The following is a 19,339-nucleotide window of genomic DNA, read 5'->3' as shown; positions in this document are numbered from 1 at the left end:
TAATGTCTAAACACAGGATTAGTGTATTGAAAGAAAAGAATTTGCTTTTTGGAAAAGTTGAAAAGGGGATATTGCACCATGCAGAATCTATCAGCTATCTTCTTGTCCGCACCCTCTGAGGAGAGGTCGGAAGGCCGACAGAAAAGGAGATGGTGCCAAGTCCATTTCAGTCCACTCATATCAGCAAGCTGCTGGCACACATACATGCGTGTACACACAATCACTTGCTGTCTCTTCACCCATGGGAAATCCAGGAGGCCGTGCCAATTCCAGCAGATGTTCCTGAAGCGCAGGCATCTTGTAAACACCGTGAAATGTATTAGAGACTAATGTAGTGGTCGCTGACAGAGACCTTCAACACAGGATTTGATTTTACCACCTGCTGCTCCCTCAGTCCATTTACAAAGACGCTGAGGTCTCGCAGTATGGCAAGGTCTGCATGTTACAACCCCAGATGTTATGGATGCTCATCTTTAAAGTACAGAAATGGTGTAGGCCTTTATTAATGTTCAGGAGAATAACTATTATTTCCCTCATAGAAAACTACTGAAATCATGGGGGAAAAGGTTTTCAGGGAATATTGGGATTGTGTAAGGACACTGATTTTAATAAAACTTAAATGAATAATGTAATACGTGTTTTATCGCTTAGTAAAGTTAAGGATCAAGATCAGGATACTGCTCATGACCCCAAATCAGAAGTACACCTGCAACCGCACTGTGTAGTTTGGCTCCTCTGACTGATGACAATATTATTTTCAAGTGCAGAAATGGTTTTAGAATAATCTGATCATCTATGCTCTATTTTCTGATACGGTCCCGCTCCCTCATTACTCGTCAGTCTATAGAGGGAGCCACTGTAACCTGCTGGTCGTTTACTGCACCCCGGTGAGAGAAAACCCCGGAGCTCAACCTGCCCCGGTACACCGCCCCCCAAGTATGTCACACTGCACTAACCGCATGTTCATCACAAGTGCTGCTTGCACTCCGTCAAACATCTAACGTCCACTCCACCGCCTGCACGATAAAAAGCTTCGCGGAGATCCGGCTTTGCAACAACACTTAAACCGGGCACGTTTTCTTCAGCACGCCAGGGGAGTTGGATATCCGCAGGTACTTGCAGGTACGTCGCCGAGGCGCCACAGGATGACAAAGCAATTGCATGAAGGGTTGTTGTCAAATAACTGTTAAACCAACAACAAGGAGCCGTGAGTGTTTATGTTGAAACAAGCGAGGGAGGGAAAGATCTCCAGTCCGTGGCACTTGTTTCGTTTCTGTTGTAGTCGTATTTCGGTTGTCCTGAAACAAGTGTCAGCAATGAGGAAACTGAGTCTGTGATGAACAAAGCTGAACCAAGAACATATGGCTTGTAAAGCCGGACGCCGAAGTGTGCAGATACAGATTTTTAATCAACAGGAGGTCTGCATGGCTGACTAACGCGTTCATTTTCCTCACCCTGACTGGCACACGAGGACATGTTTACGCACGATCTTTACGCGTATTACGCACTAATCCTTTTGGAGAAAACAGCAGAAAAACACTTCACTTAGTTGAAGTCGCAGATTTACCTGGAGCGGTGCCAACGTAAACATCACGCCAGCAGCGGGAGATGTTGGGACTCGCTAAGCAATGCCATCAATGATGTAATAACTGGTATTAAAACATGTAGGCTTGTCAAGCACAAAAAATGATCTTGCACGCTCTCTCCACTCGGTCCCTCTGCATCTCGTTACAGTGCTTCTCCGAGGTTCGGTCGACATGCTGCGGATCTGCGTGTGCCTTTGTGCGGTTTTCACACATGTTCTCTCCCAGGAGGCTGAGGAGCCCATCTCCTACACAGTGAGTTAGCGATTCCTGTCTCCAGCCCGGCATGTTCGCGAGGCTGAGTGTTTTTACTCAGTGATGGAGAACAAGGGGGTTATGTTGTATTTCTTGCATGTCTTGCTTGTCATGAAAGGAAACTAAAATCTGTACTAATATATGTTCTTTACAGTGTACAGAAGGGTATGAGTATGACAGAGTGAGAGAGCAGTGCAGAGGTGAGAAATGACAAAGTGTCTTGCTGTATTCGTGCAGCTTTTCATGATTAGTGAGTTTAATTCTGACTTCAGTTTTCATCGGTTTTAATGTGCAATCTTTCTTTCTTTCTTTTTTCCTTTCTTTCTGTTTTCCCCGTGTCAGACATTGACGAATGTGCCTTGTTGGAAGATGCCTGCAAGGGGGGCATGCAGTGTGTCAACCACTATGGTGGCTACCTCTGCCTCCCCAAGAGCGCCGTCATCTACATCAGCAGAGAGGGCGAGCAGACGCGACTACCAGACCCAGTCCCTCCTGTCCCGCCGGTTCAGACTCACACGCGGGTGAATTCAGGCGGGCAGAGGGGCAATCAGGCCGGCCCCACCGTGCGATGTCCACCCGGATTGACCGCAGACGAGCAGAACGTCTGCAGAGGTAGGATCAACAGCGCAACAAAATTCTCCCCCCCCTCTTCTCAGATATGACATGATAGGAAGTACCTCGAAAAGCTGGCCTCCCATTTTTATTTTACTGCTTTACATAAAACATGGTGTAAACAGTTATCTCGGGAAGTGGTGTTGACAAGCCCCTCAAGAGAGAAATTGGCCTCTGTCAGCAAGGCCAGAGGTGTGACCATGAAATAAAATCTAGAACTGCAAAACAGACGGCAGCCACATTCACCTCATGCGAAGACCTTTTTAAATCTTCCAGAATATCAAAGATACTAAAAAGTGGTTGCAACCTGATCCTCTCTGTAGTGGCTTCTGTGTACTGACATGAATGTTGGCAGTAGAGTTTTTATCTCCTGAATATCAGTAGTATGCTTCTGTTGCTCTTGGCCCGGTGCAGTGCTCCTGTCTAGAAAAAATGCACCTCTTGCAGGGCTGTGTAGGCATTTGATAATTACTTGCTAACGACTTTAGAGCCTCAATAAGCAGAGCTCCGAAGGTGAACTGTTCATCCATCTGTTTGACAGTCATCAACAGCTCAACTATGCGTAGCTGCCAGATGTGTTGCAAGCCTCTCAGTTTTTCTCGCTGTGATGTCATGTTTTCTGAACACTTTGGTTGCTCGCAGCGTGATGTTTTTGGCCAAAGTTCAGCTTCGTCCTAAAATTCTTATTGCTTTGGGTGTTGAAGTGCTCGGCTTCGGGGGGAAAGCAAGCAGATTTTGTAATATCACATGTACCCTGTTACACCTTCAGTAGATATTCCACGGGCCTCGACTCGGTTTTGTGATTTTGGTAGCTGCGCAAGACTGTGTGGGTGTGATCTTGAGCAAGACGTTTTGATCTTCTGAATCGGGGCGTGGTTTAAAGATTAATTCGTGGTCTCACACGAACACTGGTGTGGAACCTTCACGGCTGCTTTGAGTCTTTGATATCGCCTCACACCTTTTGGGTTGTGATTTTGTCTTGGTCTGTGAGGCATCAGTGGGGTGGCTCTATAAATGTAATGCAAGGGAAAATGCATTACCGTACAGTACATGTGTTCAGTGGTAAGGAACGGCTCTTGCCAGTAGGCAGAGGCATGTGGTGAGTGGCTGTGCGGTGAGGTTTGCGGTCACAGAGCTCCAGTGAAAGTAACAAATTTGATTTTACACCTGGGGCAAAGATATGTGTGAGGCTCTTTATGTGTTTCTCTGAATTGGAACCCAATTAGGTTTTATTAGGGTGTAAAACATGGCAGCGTATCAGTTAAAGTAACCACATAAGCGACCTGGCATGGGTATTACACTTATTCTCTGGTGTGCCGTTTCCGTGCATGGGCTAAACAAAGATAGGCTGTTGCTGTCAGCGTTATTGCTTTGAAATGACTGCACTTTTTACGGCAAGGCGTCTCGTGCTGTTATGTGGGCGTATATTTCTGCTGTTAGAGTGATATAATCTTTGTTTACATCAGTCTCTGGTCTCTCTGTCATTACCTTTAACTCGCTACAATGAGCCAATTGTTCTTGGACACAGAATTGTCTTTTCTCTCTCTTCGTGCCACAGTGGCTGTTCTGTGCAGCTACGTATCTTGCTAGCAAAGGAATTCCCATTAACTTTCAATGAGGGAAACCTCAAGGTATCAAATAGCGCTTACATCAGGCTCCTTCCCTGCTAACTCACCACTCTGTGGAGGAAACCTGGAGTGCAGAGTCAGGTAGGGCAAAGGGGAACATGAAAGGCTGACACTGACTAAATAACCGCAGAAGTGCCGGAGCACTGACCAAGCCAGGTTGCACCAGCGTCATGGGTTGTGCGGCTGCTGAGTTGTTTTGGTGACTTACTGCTGAGTGTGTGGTGAATAGTAGAGAGATCAGCTAAATGCGCTGCGAAAGCCCAGGCCAATTTTCCACAGAACAAATCAAATTGTTAAGAAAATAGTTTCTAACACAAAAAAATACTTCTACAAGTAGAACGAGCCACGGAATACAAACCACCCTTCAAACTGAGTGTGAACAGGAGCCATCGGCGCGTGTTGTTGCAGTGACATGTAGGTGAAGTTGGCGCCTCGCTGTAGCCGTGCGGAGAAACTATGAACCTTTACTGTACATGTGACAGCTTAATGATGCCTCACATTTCCACGACCTCCACCCTCCCTCCAAACATATACACACATGCTCACTGTGCGCCGGCCGAGGCCCACAAGTGGTTTGTTGTAGTCTTGCGTATTACCTCTTAATTTCATCAGAGGTGAGATCACTTCCATGGAGAAATGAAGGTTGTCCATCAGAAGCAGTGGAATCAGTCATTACGACGTGGTGAAAGGGTGAAAGCTTTTAATGATTCTCATTTACACTCCTGAGAGAACAACATCATATATTAGAAGCACAAACGGTATTTTTTAGTCACTTGCAAGAATTATATAATGTGTGCCACTGATCATGTTGCACACTTTGTGAGTTCTGTTATTCTTCTCACAAGTTTTGAGTTTACATACTTTAGCTGCAGCCTATTTATTTTTCATGTCTAAATTGGATACTCATGCTCTGCAGTACGGGACATGAAAGGACATGCCACTCCTGTTTACCTGTCTGGTTTCTTGAGGTCGTGTGGGCCACATTACCACCTACATGCCTGACTAATTTCAGCTATGTCTGGACGCTCTTCACCTGCGCTGGCTGGAAATCTTTCCTAAGTATGTTCTATTAAGGCCGTTAAGCCCTGTGTGACAGAGAACTTGTGTACTTTTCCGAACAAGGCCGAGCGCATGCAATAACATTTTTCCACACAGATGCAATGCACTTGGGAGGAATATCTCTGGAATGTCAGCGGTGGTTGTTTTTTCCGTTTGCTCCCATCTTTTGTGATGGTAGGAATTACTCACCACCTTGACAGATAAGCATCGGATCGATCTGTGAGGAGCAGGAATGCAGGGAGCAGAACAAGGAGGGAGAGCCCGCCGGTTGCAGAGCACAACATGACTCTGCCAGCAGCCGTCATGATTTGACCTTTACAGTTAATACTTTACCGTTCCGCTCGCTGTTGTCTCATTCTGACATTTGCATTTGAAGACGCAGGCTCCGCTCGCGGGCCTTTGCCAGACAATGTAAATAAGATGTGAGGATACTCAGACAGTCGTGACAGTTTTCAGGAAATTCCTACAGATGTTATCCTGTTAGTGTTTGTTTCTCCCAAACCTCCATCAAAGAAAAGCAGATTAAAAAAAAAAATTGTTTTACAGAGAAGGAAATTATCAACACTGGGGTGAATTTGATACAGCACACACCGGATGTTAAATTAAAACATTACGCTGCTATTTTTATTGGAGGAAGCAGGAGGAAGGCATCTGTTTAATGAAAACTGACCCGCCGTGTTTAGAGTTACACAAACAAAAAGACACCTGAGGCACACCTTTGTCCCTGATGAACCCTCGTATTACCGGCTAAGCTCCCGTCTTCCACCTGTTCTCAGACTGATGATTTGCTCTGTCCTGCATCAGTTCACACGGAGTCGTCACGGTGCCTTGTGATTTTGCTGGCCGGCTCACTGCACCTGTTAGACGGCAGCTTCAGCCGTAACAACCAGTGTTGCACCGTTGGACTTTTGAATTGTAGATGCTGTCGAGTGTTGGATATGTCAGTTTATTTAAATGCACATACTTTGTTGTTTAAGAGATAGACAGCTATGGCCTGTGGCTAGAGAGCCTTGGAGTGAATTGCCACTAGTTCATATTTCAGGAGGGATTATATAGACAAATATCTCTTTCCCGTCATCATCCACGTTTGAATGGCCCTTCATCAAGACTCTTGACCCCCAAACTGTTCCCCGGGTGTGCAGAGGTGTGCCCACTACTCCTTTTGTAATAGGTACAGAGTTTAAAATGTGTAAAACGAAGACATATTTAGTACAGACACTGAAAGTCACCCTTAAGTAACAATTTTTAAACATGCTAGCATGCTGGCGTTAGCATTTAACTCAAAACACCACTGCCGATAAACAAGTACGGCCTTACAGAGTCGCTGGCATGGCTTTTTCTTGGTGATCCATTTTAAAACATATAAAAAAATAATACCCACTGGTGCCACACGGAGCATTTTGACAATTAAAACTTCATCAAAGTCACACATCTGCTCTTACATGCAACATCTCACTGCAACAGGAAGCTGATTAGAGCTGAACAGCTGATATTATCTGGTCCCAGATTTTTAGCTAGTCACAGACATATCACAAATCTCCACGCATCTGTATCATTACATTTTTGTTAGCCGTAATATATCCTGATCAAAACCTGTAAAAGATACAGAATTATAAAAACATCATCAATCATCTTCCTTTAATTTTGTGCTAATGTGAATTAAATCATATAACCTGATAAATCATTAGCATTAGCATTTTTTTTAAACTAGGTGCTAATACCAGTATCCGCATCGAGCATCTACCGTGTTTTAAAGTAAGTGGTCGTGAATCAACATTGCCGCTACTGCTGGCTGTCCAAACTCACTTTACAACTGCAAACTGTGCTGGCAGGCCTCCTGATGTCGCAACCCCTCATCTGCCGGTAAACAAGATTCAAATTCTCTCTTAATTACTGACTGAACTTTCACCGGGGGCTTGTCGTTTACATTTCGGGAAACTACAACTGATGTAATTATCCAGAAGTGGCATGTGGAATCTAAAAATACATACTGAAGCGATGCTGTGTTTTAATGAGCATACCGCGGTGACAGTGCATCATCAGCTTGCTCACGCTGCCAGAGCGCGTTTCAGTCTCGGCGAATATAATCAAACCATCGTGCCGGCAGCCCTTCTTTTGGCCTGCGCAGTGTTGCTGTACAGTGTGTTGTTATTGCTTGCGGTTTGCTACTGGCTCCTCGCTGCCATCACGTCAAAAATGGCAGAGAGGAGCGAAGGGGGGAAGCAGCTTTGCCTCCGCGGTGTAAGTGCTTAATGTTGTTGTCATTATTGTCCCAGAGGTCGGTGCCTTTCCCGCGGCCAGCTGCTTCCTCCTCTGATGTGCGTACATGTGTTGATCTTTCCGTTTGCCTCATGATGGAAAGGGACCAAGGCTGCCATAAATCACTATTTTGCACTCTCGCACTTTTTCCCCTTTTTCTTTATGGTTACACTGTTGTTTCAAAATGGTTTTCAGTGTCCATGTTTGCGAGCTTTCAGTCTTTCCATGCCTCACTTTTTCTTTAAAAGCTGTTGCCGTCTGCAGCCTGGATACTGGCACATCAGGTGGGCAGAGTGACTGATCTCTCTCGTACCGGATAGCAAGAGAGCTGCTTCTTTTTTTCCCAACATTTTCAGAGTAACAGGAAGGATTATTATCAGCCGGGAATGTAGCTGGCACGCTGGACGGATTTTCAAGAACGTCAAGACTCTGCCCGACCTTTAGAAGAGTGTGGAACAAACTCACAAATCAGTTAGTAAGTGTCAGCATGACTAAAACTCCTGTTGCTCCTGAACAATGAGAGCGATGAGAGGGGAATCTTGGGAGTGGTGCAAATAGCAATGGAAATATTTCATGCCCTAATACGGATGGAACTACACGCAATATAAAATTCAAGTGTCTTGAATTGTTTGATTTCTTATCTGCTTTGTGTTTGGACTTGCTTTGAAAGGGAAACACTACCACTCCCATTCGTCCTGGGGTTGTGCTCCAGCCAGCAATAGCTGCATTTCACACCGCATTGCAGAGAGAATTATACACAAATGAAACAACGCGCCGTGCAGCGAGGGGTGATGTTAAGGTGTTTGAGGTTAAGCAAAAGCTAGCGCTCGGGGGATGGCGCATGACACGCTGATAAATTTGACGTTGTGAAATTTTATGGGCTATTAACATCGCGCGTCTTGCCCCCTGCTTTCCCAAAGATTGAATTATCCAATAATCAGAGGGAAACAGAGATGGTGTCCAACTCCAGGATGGCTCCAACTGTTCTTTGGAACAGCTCCTGCTTTTCCATTGCAGTGGTTCAGTGAAAACAAGACTAAATGCTCTCAAGTGATAATTACAACAAGCTCTATCATGTCAGAATAAATGCGGAGCAAATAACACATTGTTCTGAATTCAGGCCAAACTGTTTTTATTCCTTGTTTTGGACACATAGTCCTTTCACCAAAACTCTTGCACGCTGTACTATACATGCAGCTTCTCATAGTATATCACTTCATTCTGTAAAACATTAGCTGCTCTGCAAAAAAAAGGCCATTTAATGAGCACCTCAAACCGGACCCCTGATGCACGCACACCCACTCATCCGTACACACACTCACATTCTTTGAGCTGCCGCCATTCCCGTTACTCCCCCGGCTCCCACAAGGCATTTAGAATTAATCTCCTTGAAAAGCAAGGAGTTTTTAACTCTGACATCACATATGCACACACACGGCCGTAAATCTAACTTCAAATCTTAAAAAGCCCTTTTTGAAGAAAAAAAAAAAGAAAAGAAAGCCTCCACCCTTTCTGCTCATTCTTTCCTTCCACATCTTCCACTCTTCTGCTGGACAGCCTTATCTTTTCCCTGTGATGTTAACAGCAGGCCCGCACTTGGAAGAAACTTGTAAGCCATGTTAAATAAATTCAGAAAAAAATAAAGAATCACTTCTCCCCACATGCAACACATCAGTGTGTAAACTATACGGACTATACAGCATGTGGAGACTTTACAGGACTTAGGATCCATCCAGTGTGGGATACTCTCCTACCCACCCCTCCCACCCACCCACGCACAGACTTCTGTGGAACTTTGTACTGGCAGCTTCTAAAAGGTTTAGTGACAAAATAACAGTTACCACAAGATATTCCTGTGAATGAATCTTTGGATTGCGTTTCAGCACACATGCTTTTATTTAGAGCGAGGATGACTGAATTTTCCACGTACAGAATTTCATAGAAACTACACTGTTCACATTTGAACAATTTACAGTTAGCCATGTGCAGATGCTTCTTTCTATATCCATTCAGGGTTGGTACACCTTGCTTAGCAGAGTGCTGGAACGTGATCCAGATACAGCTGGATTATGTTCCCTGCAGCAGTAACACCTTGTTCGGTGATTCATGTAGGCTTTCATGTAGCTGAAAAAAACCCAAAACTGCCCAACAGTGGCATAAATGCTGCTGGGCTCATGCCAGATATGTTTCACTAAAATCTTTCCAAATGCGCTGACGTAATGCTGGTTGGCAAAAACGACCAAAGCCATGACAAAATGCTCTGATCAAGTCAAGCAATGAATAAGTCTAAACAAAGTCAACTGCAACTTTGATCAAACTCTGCTGCCTTTGTGAGCTGGTGTCAACCGAGTCCAAGAACAGAACTGCTCACATGAAAGGACTGTCCAGCAGGAAATGACAGTGTAGGCCAGTTCCAAAACTCCTAATCGACTGACATGAAATCTTTTGAATTAGAAAGTTAGCATATTAAAGTGATTTAAATTACTCTATTATTCCCAATATCTGGAAAAATATCCTCTCAGTTGTTCAGGATTTAACTCAAACCTCACACAACCCCACAGTCATCAGCGTAGCCCGTAGGCTTCTGACACAAAAACTTGAACATTTAATTGCTATCACAGTTAATTTCTCTGTTTGTTGACACTGTGATAGCATCAATGCAGGGGTTTTTTTTCATCAGGAATCAAGAGTCTAAATCTGTTGTCTGAATCTACAATACTGCCAGAAGGCAGGGCATTTCCAGTCTACATGAATCACCAAATACCTCCAGTAAGTAGGCGTGGTTATGAGTCACAGGGACTTGATCTGGGCTTCTGACTGTTGTCTCCCTTCTATGTAATTTTGTTGACATTCATTCAGACATTTTGTTGGTACTGTATATATACAGGATTTTATTTCCATTATTGCTCTGACAAACACATGGCCCTGTTATTCTTCTGCAGCCTTGCTTGTTTGTGTAGCAGCCTGTCAAGGCTAGCCGATGCAGTACTGTCGCTGTACTATGATACAGCGACTTTCTGCAGGTTCAAACTGCAGCACACTTGGAGTGGAAATCCCAGCGCACTGCCAGGCGACGTTAACCTGAAAATACGATATTATTAACCGATCTCGAAGCTCTGTGTTCACATGTGTGAAATCTATCATCTGCATTAAGACAGGTCAGAGACGTACGGTATAGCCACAGTGACGTCACCCATTGGTTTGTGGACTACCATTTGAGTTGAGCCTTGAGCTTGGCTTTGGGCCATCTTGTTTTTTTTGCAGCAAGAAGTGACAGTGTTGAGAGGGAGGAGCTGGGGAGGGGTGAGGATTGGATCTGATCTGAAACATGAGGCATCCTGGTCAGTCAGTTCAGACCAGTCAATTAAACCAGGCACGCCCCCAAACATACCACTCTTTAGGGCCTAATGTCACCTTGATTGTGGAATTCTTTTCAAAGGAAAACTACTTGTGGAAAGAAATTGCTGATTTCATGATAGAAGCTGACGATTCTTCTATTGGAACCAGCACCAAGCAGTAGTTTGATGTACTTCTGTATTGTCTTCACCTTTCAGACATAGACGCTACTTACATCTTTTACATTGTCTATGCTCAAAAATAAATTCTGTATCTGCAGTGCTAAATCTGGATGCTGCACCAACAGTGACAGACATCTTGTAATGCACCAGTGCTTTTTAAACAGTCCCGTTGTGGAGCCTTTGAGCCGTTGCAACTGGAGCGTTATCCCAGAGTGTGATACCGCTGGAATCCAAGCGTTTGGTTTCTCCCTGGCGCTTTGTTCTGTTTTTCGGGTGCACTTTCCCAGATACTTTTAAAAACCACATCAGAACACAGATTTTCCAGGACAGCACTGCTTTTATCTTTGTCCTTTACTTAGCGGGTCAGTGAGCAACAAGCCTTGTTTGAGCATTCCTCCCTTTATGCCAATTGCACCTGTTGTCTCTGAGGTTCACCTTTAGATAAGCCCCGCTTTTGTCCCTAATGTACTGAGTTCATCCTATCGCAGCGCCCCCATAGAGCTGAGCACATTTCAGCCCTCTTCTCTTTCCCTCCTTCCCTTTCTCTCCTTCAGAGACCGGAGACAGCCTTTTTGTTTCGTGGCCCCCTTACGGAGAAAATCAAGCCAATTTCTCACCGGCACCGGTCCCACTCGATGGTGGAGGCTGTGGGACTGGGATATGGGGCATTTGAGGCACTCAGGCAAGAGCATGATCCTTTCCAGCTGACACCACATCACAGGAAGCATTTCTAGGGAAATGTCAGCTCAAAATCCAGCAGGAAGTTGGAATCATTTGGTTTGATTTATCAATTTTAGACATTTGACCCTGTACAGTAAGTCTCAGGTGTATTGGTTGGACCAAAACCTGCCAGGAGGAATAGTACAATCATGTCATCAAGAGCGAAGAGGCTGTAGGTTTTCCAGTTACCCTCCAGTCAGGTTCTTATAACTATTGTTGGGCTGCACACGTGCCAAACTACAATGCAGTAATAGCACCCTCTGCTTTCCCGTGTGTGTGGTATCGAGGATAACTGTCTGTCATGTTCTTAAACTGATGCCCAGTGGCTGTCTGCATATGAAGGGTTGTGTCAGACCACCCAAGAGGACTGCTGGTGGGCCTGGGGGATGAGAGCGCACACTATTGGCATATTTTTAGTGCATGCGTGTGTGTGTGTGTGGGGGGGGGGGGGGGGGGGGTTATAGTGAAAAAAGTATTTTTTTAAAAAAAGCTCTGGCTCAGAACAAACCAAAACTGAGAATGTGTTTATAGGATCAACATTAAACAAAAAATCTGCTCACTGATGTGCACTGGAGAGGGTTCACACAAACTCATCATCATCTTAACACCGCAGTGCCATTTTATGCGAGACATCCTGGATGTAAACTTGGAATTTGAGTTTGAAACTTTCAGCTCCGCACTAATGTTTTTGTGCTCACATTAAACTACTGTTTATCATGTTACATAACGTATTAATTACGGGGTGAGAAATAGAAAGTGAATGTGTTTGGATGTGTTTGCCTCCGGGTTGATGGATGTCTGCTTTGGAGAGCGAGGCGTCACGGTAGGGAGCGCATGACTTATCAGTGGAGCTGGTTCTCCCTCCCCTTTATACACACACTCGCACACAAACTCACCCCTTCAAAAAGCTGTCCTGTTAGCAAAAGATATGATCTCCACCGCTCCCCCCCCCCCACCATCCACACCCAGCCCGAGGTGCTGGATAAAAGCCGCCTTTATTTAATCGCCCGCTTTCTGCGCGAACATGTGTGTTTACGCTCATGTGTGCGATGTGATGGTGTCAGTGATCACAGATTTTACTGTCTGTGGAGAAGACTTCACACATCACAGAGCGCATACAGTCCAGACACGTTGCTTTGCTTTGTCTGCCATATGTTCTCACATACAGTAGGCTTCAACTTGGTGGAGCTTCCTCTCAGCGTCGATGTGTGTGTGTCTGTGTTATTGCAGACATAGATGAATGTGCAACAGGCCAGCACACTTGTGGGCCTGAACAGACGTGCTCCAACACCAGAGGCTCCTATACGTGCCACTGTCCTGCCGGCTACCAGAGGAGCGGAGACCGCTGCGTCGGTCAGTGACACTAAACACACTTTATCGCCTGATAAAAACGGCTGCGACTCATTTAAAGAATTCCTTCTTTGCCGTGAACTTTAACGCCCGCTTCCTCACGACTCCCTCCAACCTGCAGACAGAGACGAGTGTGCCGTGACCCACTACTGCATGCACAGGTGTGTGAACAACCAGGGCTCGTACCACTGCGAGTGTAACGCGGGTTACAAGTTGGCCAACAACAACCACAGCTGTGTTGGTAAGTCAATGAAAAGCCATGTGTGAGCGGTGTGTTTGTGTGTGCAGCGTCAAATTATACAAACATTATGCCTCAATGCTTTGTTACTCAGAGACAGCCCATTAGTCATTTTATATTGGGGTGGATATCCATCTAATCTGTTCACTTTCCAGACTGACTTTCAATAGATTTGGCTGCTTGCTGTTACTTGAATGCCTAATAAAACCTAATACGATCATTAAAAGTCATAACATTCAGTGATGTGATTTCTTGCAGCGCACGCCAAAATCTGGTGTTAACCCTCACTGTGTTTGTGTCACTATTTCTCGGGATGCAGATTTTTTAAAGAGTCGCTTTAATACAGCATAACAAGACGTTGCCTTTAATCCACGGAAGCTCAGAGCTATCATGAGATTGACCATGAAACCTGAACCCACGCAGCAAATCTCCTGCCGAGGTCAAAGGAAGTTATTGAGTGTGTGATAGAGAGCTGTTTATCTCCAGAAACATATTTAGAAATCCATCAAAACCCATGACTGGCCCCCGGCCATGTGGATGTGTGTTTGTGCTGAGGGTGTGCAACTGTTTTAGGATTTCTGCCTCCTTCTGACCTTTAGGCTGGAAATCAAAACACAGCTGTGGGAAATAGTTGGGTCAGTTTAAATAATTTTAGTTGCAGCTCATTGTATGAGTCCAGATTTATTCTAAATAAGTTCTTATTGACACTCGGGCTGTCGCTCCTGTCCATCAGTATAACACACAATGTGCTGACATCTAAGCCTGCAGCGCTGTGGCAGTGAAGAAAAAATCAGTGAGATGGATCATAAAGATGGTAAACAAACCAATCTAAACCACTTTAATCTGAAGTAAAACTGAGAGAACACATTGAAAGCTGCTGATAATCTTCAGTGATATAACTTTGTTGAACACAAGGACATTCAAGAGACCAGGACAGCTGCTCTATCGTGTCCAAATGCGAGAACAAGGAATCTTTTAAACTCATCCAAAAAAGTGATCATCTGATTATCATACCTTGAGAGAGACAACAACATTTTTAACTCCATCTTGTGAACACACAAGATGGACTCGCAAAGGTCAAACCAATCATCCTCGGTCCAAACCGGACATGGACAATCATTTCACTGTTTCGCTTTATTTTTGTTTTCTAAATGCCAGAACTTTGACAAAGCTGGATTGTTCATCGACTGCTCGTGTGTTGGTTGCACCATCCGACTTCGGGTTGGATCATAAAACCACAAGAGAGTATTATCTTTCTCATTGTGTCCAATGTGTACGTATAACATCTGCATTTGTTCCAGATGTGAATGAGTGTGATTTGGAGAGCCCCTGTCAGCATCACTGCTACAACCTCATCGGCTCCTTCCTCTGCCAGTGCGACCACGGCTACGAGCTGGCGGACGACATGACCTCCTGCCAAGGTGAACACACCTGCACGCGCACGCGAGAACACACTCTCACATACACTGTTGTACAGTAGCAGATAAATGCAGATAAACACATTTCTGCTCCTCAATATAAAACGCCTTTCTCTGATCATTATCTGTGTTTCCATGGTTCCTGTACAGACATCGATGAATGCAGCCTGTCCAGCTACATGTGTCAGTATCAGTGTGTTAACAACCCAGGAAGTTACTCCTGTGAGTGTCCACAGGGATATCAGCTCCAAGGAAACAGGTTGTGTCAAGGTATTGCGTTCCTCCCTTTTTCATCCATAAATATGTTTTTTTTTATTTCCCTTGTTTAATTTATTTATCTCTTATCCTCCGACAAATCTCCCAAACAAGTCCTCTTCTCTCACTCCCTTCCACTCGAGCGCTATGATGATAACTCTTAGAAGTCGTTCCTGCTATCATCCACTATTCTGCCTCTTGAGCAGGACTGAAAACTGTCATGGAAAGAATGCAGAGGTTAGGCAATGCAAACACAGCAACTTTGTGTTGCCCCGCTAAGCCACCTCTGTGAATTTATATGCATGATGTTGGTTTCTTGAAGTGGATTTATTTGAAGGTCCGGCTCTCGCTCAAAGAGAGGGCTGTTATTTTTTCCTTTCCCTCTCAGTCAGGTGCACTCTTTATAGGGGGAGCAATGAATCCGGCCTGTTGTGTCAGAGAGACATTTTGGTGATGAATCCAGGTTGCTGTGCCAGAAATAGTCCTGTGGTTTGGGGCACGTTTGATGGATCTATTTTCATTCCGGTGCAGGGAAAGAGCTGGAGTTAGGCTTGTATCGGGGGCTTCCCTCGACTACAGATCTGCAGGATTCCCTCTTGTGTTTCCTTGCGCCTCTGCAGCCGCTGGAAATGCAGCTCTGACACTGAAAACTTTGACTTTGACTCTGCTTTCACATACCCCTTTTCATGAAGCGCGTGTGTGTTTTGGAAGTGGGGGATGCTAGCTTTGTCATCCAGCTATTTGCAACCTTCAGTACTTTGTTTCTCTCTTTCTGTCCCTGTGCCAATCGCTAGACATAAATGAGTGTGAGACGGGGACCCATAACTGCCAAAATGATGAAATGTGCTGGAACTATTACGGAGGCTTCCGCTGCTATCCCAGAAACCCCTGCGAGGCGCCTTACACCCAGACCTCTGAAAAGTGAGTAAACATGATTAGTTCTTTTGTTTTACTGTTATCCACACAAGATGTTTCACAAAGACTGTCGTGATTGTGTTTGCAGTCGCTGTATCTGTCGGTCTCCGACTGAGTGCCAGGGTCTCCCACCGTCTATTGTGTACAAATACATGAGCATCCAGGCGGACCGGACTGTGCCAGCGGACATCTTCCAAATCCAGGCCACCAACATATACGCTAACACACACAACACCTTCAGGATTAAATCTGGGAATGAGGCTGGAGAATTTTTCCTTCGGGTAAGTCGATGAAAAGATGCTTGAGGGTGTAATGTGCGGAGATTAAATGCTAATCTGTTGCAGTGTTGTAATGCTCTCAAAATGTGCCAAAATATTCTTTAGCAACCTGGACTGAGAGTCGGCCGTACAGCCATGCTGATGTTTAGCAGGGACAGTGTTTACCATTTTCACAATCGTAGTTTTTAGCTGGCTAGCATGCTAATAAGCATGAAATACAAAGCAGCTGAGGCTGATGGGAATGTCAACATTTGGATTTGCCGGTGGCGATAGTTGCTGCCTTCAAATGGAACTCATGAACACATGGGATGTCGTGAACTCTGTCCTTATCGAGAACTTCCTCTTCTGAGGCTGTGAATACCACATGAGAGGGCTGTTCATGTAGAGCTTACACTTGTGGTAAACTCATGGTATTTTTGGTTTTGTAGTGTCATCTGTTCAGTTCGGTTATCCTGTGTGTGTTCGTTTCCTGTTTTCTTTTGAAAGTATCAGTTCCCTCGTGTGTCAGTATTTGCCTCCCTTGCGATTGCGTGCCGCGCTCTTATCAGTTTCACCTGTGTCTGTGTCTAATCATTCGGTTCCCTAAGTATTTATAGGCTCGCCTTTCTTCTTCTTCCTGATGTCATTTGTGTTCTTCCCTTGTTTGTGTTACGTTTGCTTTGCTTTCCATGGTCTAACTTGATCCCAGAGTTGTTTGCTCAGACTTTTGTAACTTCAGATTGGCAGTAAATCTCAGCAGTTGCTCTATCAACCTGTGTGCTGTATCGTACATTTGGGTGCTCTTTTGCCTGAACAGCAACTATTGTGGATAAAAAGCTAAAAAAAAGTTTTAGCTGCAATCTGCTTAGCTAATAGTGCTTAGTACTTTTCACCAGAATTCGTCTTCTGGGACCATGATTGTCTAAAATATGTTGCTCCAATCCATCTGATAGTTGACATAAATGCCTATTCACGTGCTGAATGTTGTTTTTTTGCAGCGTTCCAACAACATGAGTGCCATGCTGGTGCTCACCAAGCCTCTGTCAGGCCCCAGAGAGTACGTCGTGGACCTGGAGATGATCACTCACCACCTGACCATGAACTACCGCTCCAGCTCGCTGCTGCGGCTCACCGTCATAGTGGGGCCCTACGCGTTCTGAGCGTCGCGTTTCCCAGCAGCCCCACGTTAATCCGGTTCAGCAAACTTAGCAGTGTAACGCAGCAGGTGCCTGTAACAGCGTAATTTACATGTTCATACAATACATGCATACAACATATAACATAGGCTGCCCCACTCTCAAACAGCAGCACAGCACTTACCAATATGCTTGCTCATGTCAGACCACCTCTTGCTATAATGTGACCACTGGGCATTTTTTCCTATCGAGGTGCAGATTGATGTTTTCAGTTCCGATCTCCAGGACCAGAACCTAATAAAACATCTTTTGTCTTTAAATCATTTCTGAGGTGCCCGAAAGAAGAAATTTGCTAACTGCAGCATTTTCCCTTCTAATGGTTGTTCGCAATTTCCTGAACAACTGGCAACAGAGCAGTGGCACTCAGGAAAAGAGGCTTAGTGGACACACTTCCTAACTTTGAGGAATTTTAATTTTTTTTGATGCAGCTGTACCTACATTTATCACTTCGCGCAGACCAGAGCTGCTTACAGTGACCTGTGCGTGCGTCCTCATAAGAAAGAGAGATAATCTATATAAATGTACATGACACATAAACAAGTATGAGCAGCTTTTGATGCAAAGATAACTGACAGACATTATAAATCACAGCTTCCGTTGATAAATACTAGAGTTTAGCTCTGCTGCGCCACACTAGTTGTGCAAGTTTCTGTATAGTTTGCCTCATGAGTAATAATTTCCAGAGAAGTCCAGGAACAGTTCAAAAGTGTAAAGGGAGGGAATTAGCTCGTGAGCTGACAGAAACTTTATATTACGGCAAGCTTGATGCTCGTTGACTTTACTCGCAGGAGTTCAGTCATGTACATACCTAGGTAACAAATCTGTGTGTGGACACTTGTGTATGAGTGTGTGTGTGCGTGTGTGTGTGTGTGACTGGCTTTGTTTATGCATGCAAGCAAATGTAAGTGTGAAGCGCGGAGGGAGAGAAAGGGAAAGAGTGAGCTTGTTCTCTGCCCCCGGTTTGGTGGATGTGGTTGAGCTGTTTATGTGTTTCTGTGATGCCATCCGAACAACTTTCGCTCACAGAGGCAGTAACAGAGATTTTTGAACTCCAGAACATGTACAGGAAATGACAGCTTTCGGAACACACCTTGGCGAGTTGACCGCTCGCCGGTGCCACAGCCAGCCTCCCGAGAGCAACAGCTGGACTTTGTAATGTCGGTCCCAGTCGGGAAGTCACACGGGCACCGGGCTAGCTTGCGTGATAAAGATAATTACAGTGTTTTGCCCCGTAGCTGGTTCATGTGCAACACAGGGGGATTATTAAAGCGTTAATACAGTGCCACCAGACTTTTTTGGCAGAATGAGAAATCTCTCACTACCTGCTTTCGCCTTTCATGTGTCCACATGTCTGCTCTGGCTTATTGCTAAAAACACTGTTAATTGTTGACACACAGCGCTGAAAACCACGTTCTCACCACTCCGCAAGTGTAGAAAGTTCTCCATCCTCGCTTAAAACTTGTTCATGTGGTTTCAGCCGTGATCATACCATAGTGCCTTAGTGGTATAAACACAAAAATGTAACACTAACCTAATCATTCATGCTGACATAACTGTCAACTTTCTTCAGTGAGATGCCTTAATGTTTATTCTCCTCTATTTAAAATATATTTTGTCATATGTATCTTACATTGATTGTACTCTGAAGAGCAAAAAAAAAAGTTATATTGTTGAATAAAATATGATGTATAAATGGGGGGTAGGTTGTCCTATTTTTTCCACATCTTTAACAGAAAATAAAACCAGCTGTGTGAAAACGTGTCATTGGAGGCGCTACTCGCAGTGTGCGTGCACCAGAGACAACACGGTCTGACTTCACGTACTGTACGTTATGATGGAAAGAGCAGCAGATGTATGACATGACATGCTCCGCTGCTCTTCCCATGCTTTGGGGAGAACGCGAGGATGATTTCATCCGAGTTTAAGAATGATAAATGCAGTGAGCATGATGCCATAGCCATCATATCTATCTTGTTTAAAGGGATCCAGAGGGGATGCAGTAATACTGTATGTTGAGTCAATGTGTGCTGAGGGACAAATGCGAGGCCTGCGCACACATACGCATCATATTTAGAT

The 19,339-nt window shown here is 44.7% G+C and overlaps 1 protein-coding gene across 3 annotated transcripts; it reads left to right on the top strand.

Annotated features, from left to right (window-relative positions):
* Nucleotides 1-917: 917 nt before the first annotated feature.
* Nucleotides 918-19,126, top strand: efemp1 (EGF containing fibulin extracellular matrix protein 1). Of its 3 annotated transcripts, XM_084561127.1 has the most exons (11): nucleotides 918-1,122; nucleotides 1,735-1,838; nucleotides 1,993-2,038; nucleotides 2,181-2,450; nucleotides 12,865-12,987; nucleotides 13,106-13,225; nucleotides 14,524-14,643; nucleotides 14,791-14,910; nucleotides 15,690-15,816; nucleotides 15,899-16,091; nucleotides 17,066-19,125. In XM_084561127.1, the coding sequence occupies exons 2-11, from the start codon at nucleotides 1,758-1,760 to the stop codon at nucleotides 17,225-17,227; spliced, it is 1,362 nt and encodes a 453-aa protein (XP_084417253.1). In that variant the 5' UTR covers nucleotides 918-1,122; nucleotides 1,735-1,757; the 3' UTR covers nucleotides 17,228-19,125. The 3 variants fall into 3 exon arrangements, with proteins under 3 accessions (XP_084417253.1, XP_084417255.1, XP_084417254.1); XM_084561128.1 differs by lacking the exon at nucleotides 918-1,122 and having other exon boundaries at nucleotides 1,578-1,838; XM_084561129.1 differs by lacking the exons at nucleotides 12,865-12,987; nucleotides 13,106-13,225 and having other exon boundaries at nucleotides 17,066-19,126.
* Nucleotides 19,127-19,339: the final 213 nt, after the last annotated feature.

The sequence above is a fragment of the Chelon labrosus genome, assembly GCF_963514085.1.
Source record: "Chelon labrosus genome assembly, chromosome: 15".
NCBI lineage: Eukaryota > Metazoa > Chordata > Actinopteri > Mugiliformes > Mugilidae > Chelon > Chelon labrosus.
The sequence above is the reverse complement of the archived record's forward strand: the minus strand, read 5'-3'. Positions and strand labels throughout refer to the sequence as shown.

Bases quoted from the DNA above. Each gene is read 5' to 3' on its own strand.
- efemp1 (XM_084561127.1), top strand. From the start codon at position 1,758: ATGCTGCGGATCTGCGTGTGCCTTTGTGCGGTTTTCACACATGTTCTC. The intron at 13,226-14,523 runs GTAAGTCAATGA...CATTTGTTCCAG, and splicing joins CAACAACCACAGCTGTGTTG to ATGTGAATGAGTGTGATTTG. The intron at 16,092-17,065 runs GTAAGTCGATGA...GTTTTTTTGCAG, and splicing joins CTGGAGAATTTTTCCTTCGG to CGTTCCAACAACATGAGTGC.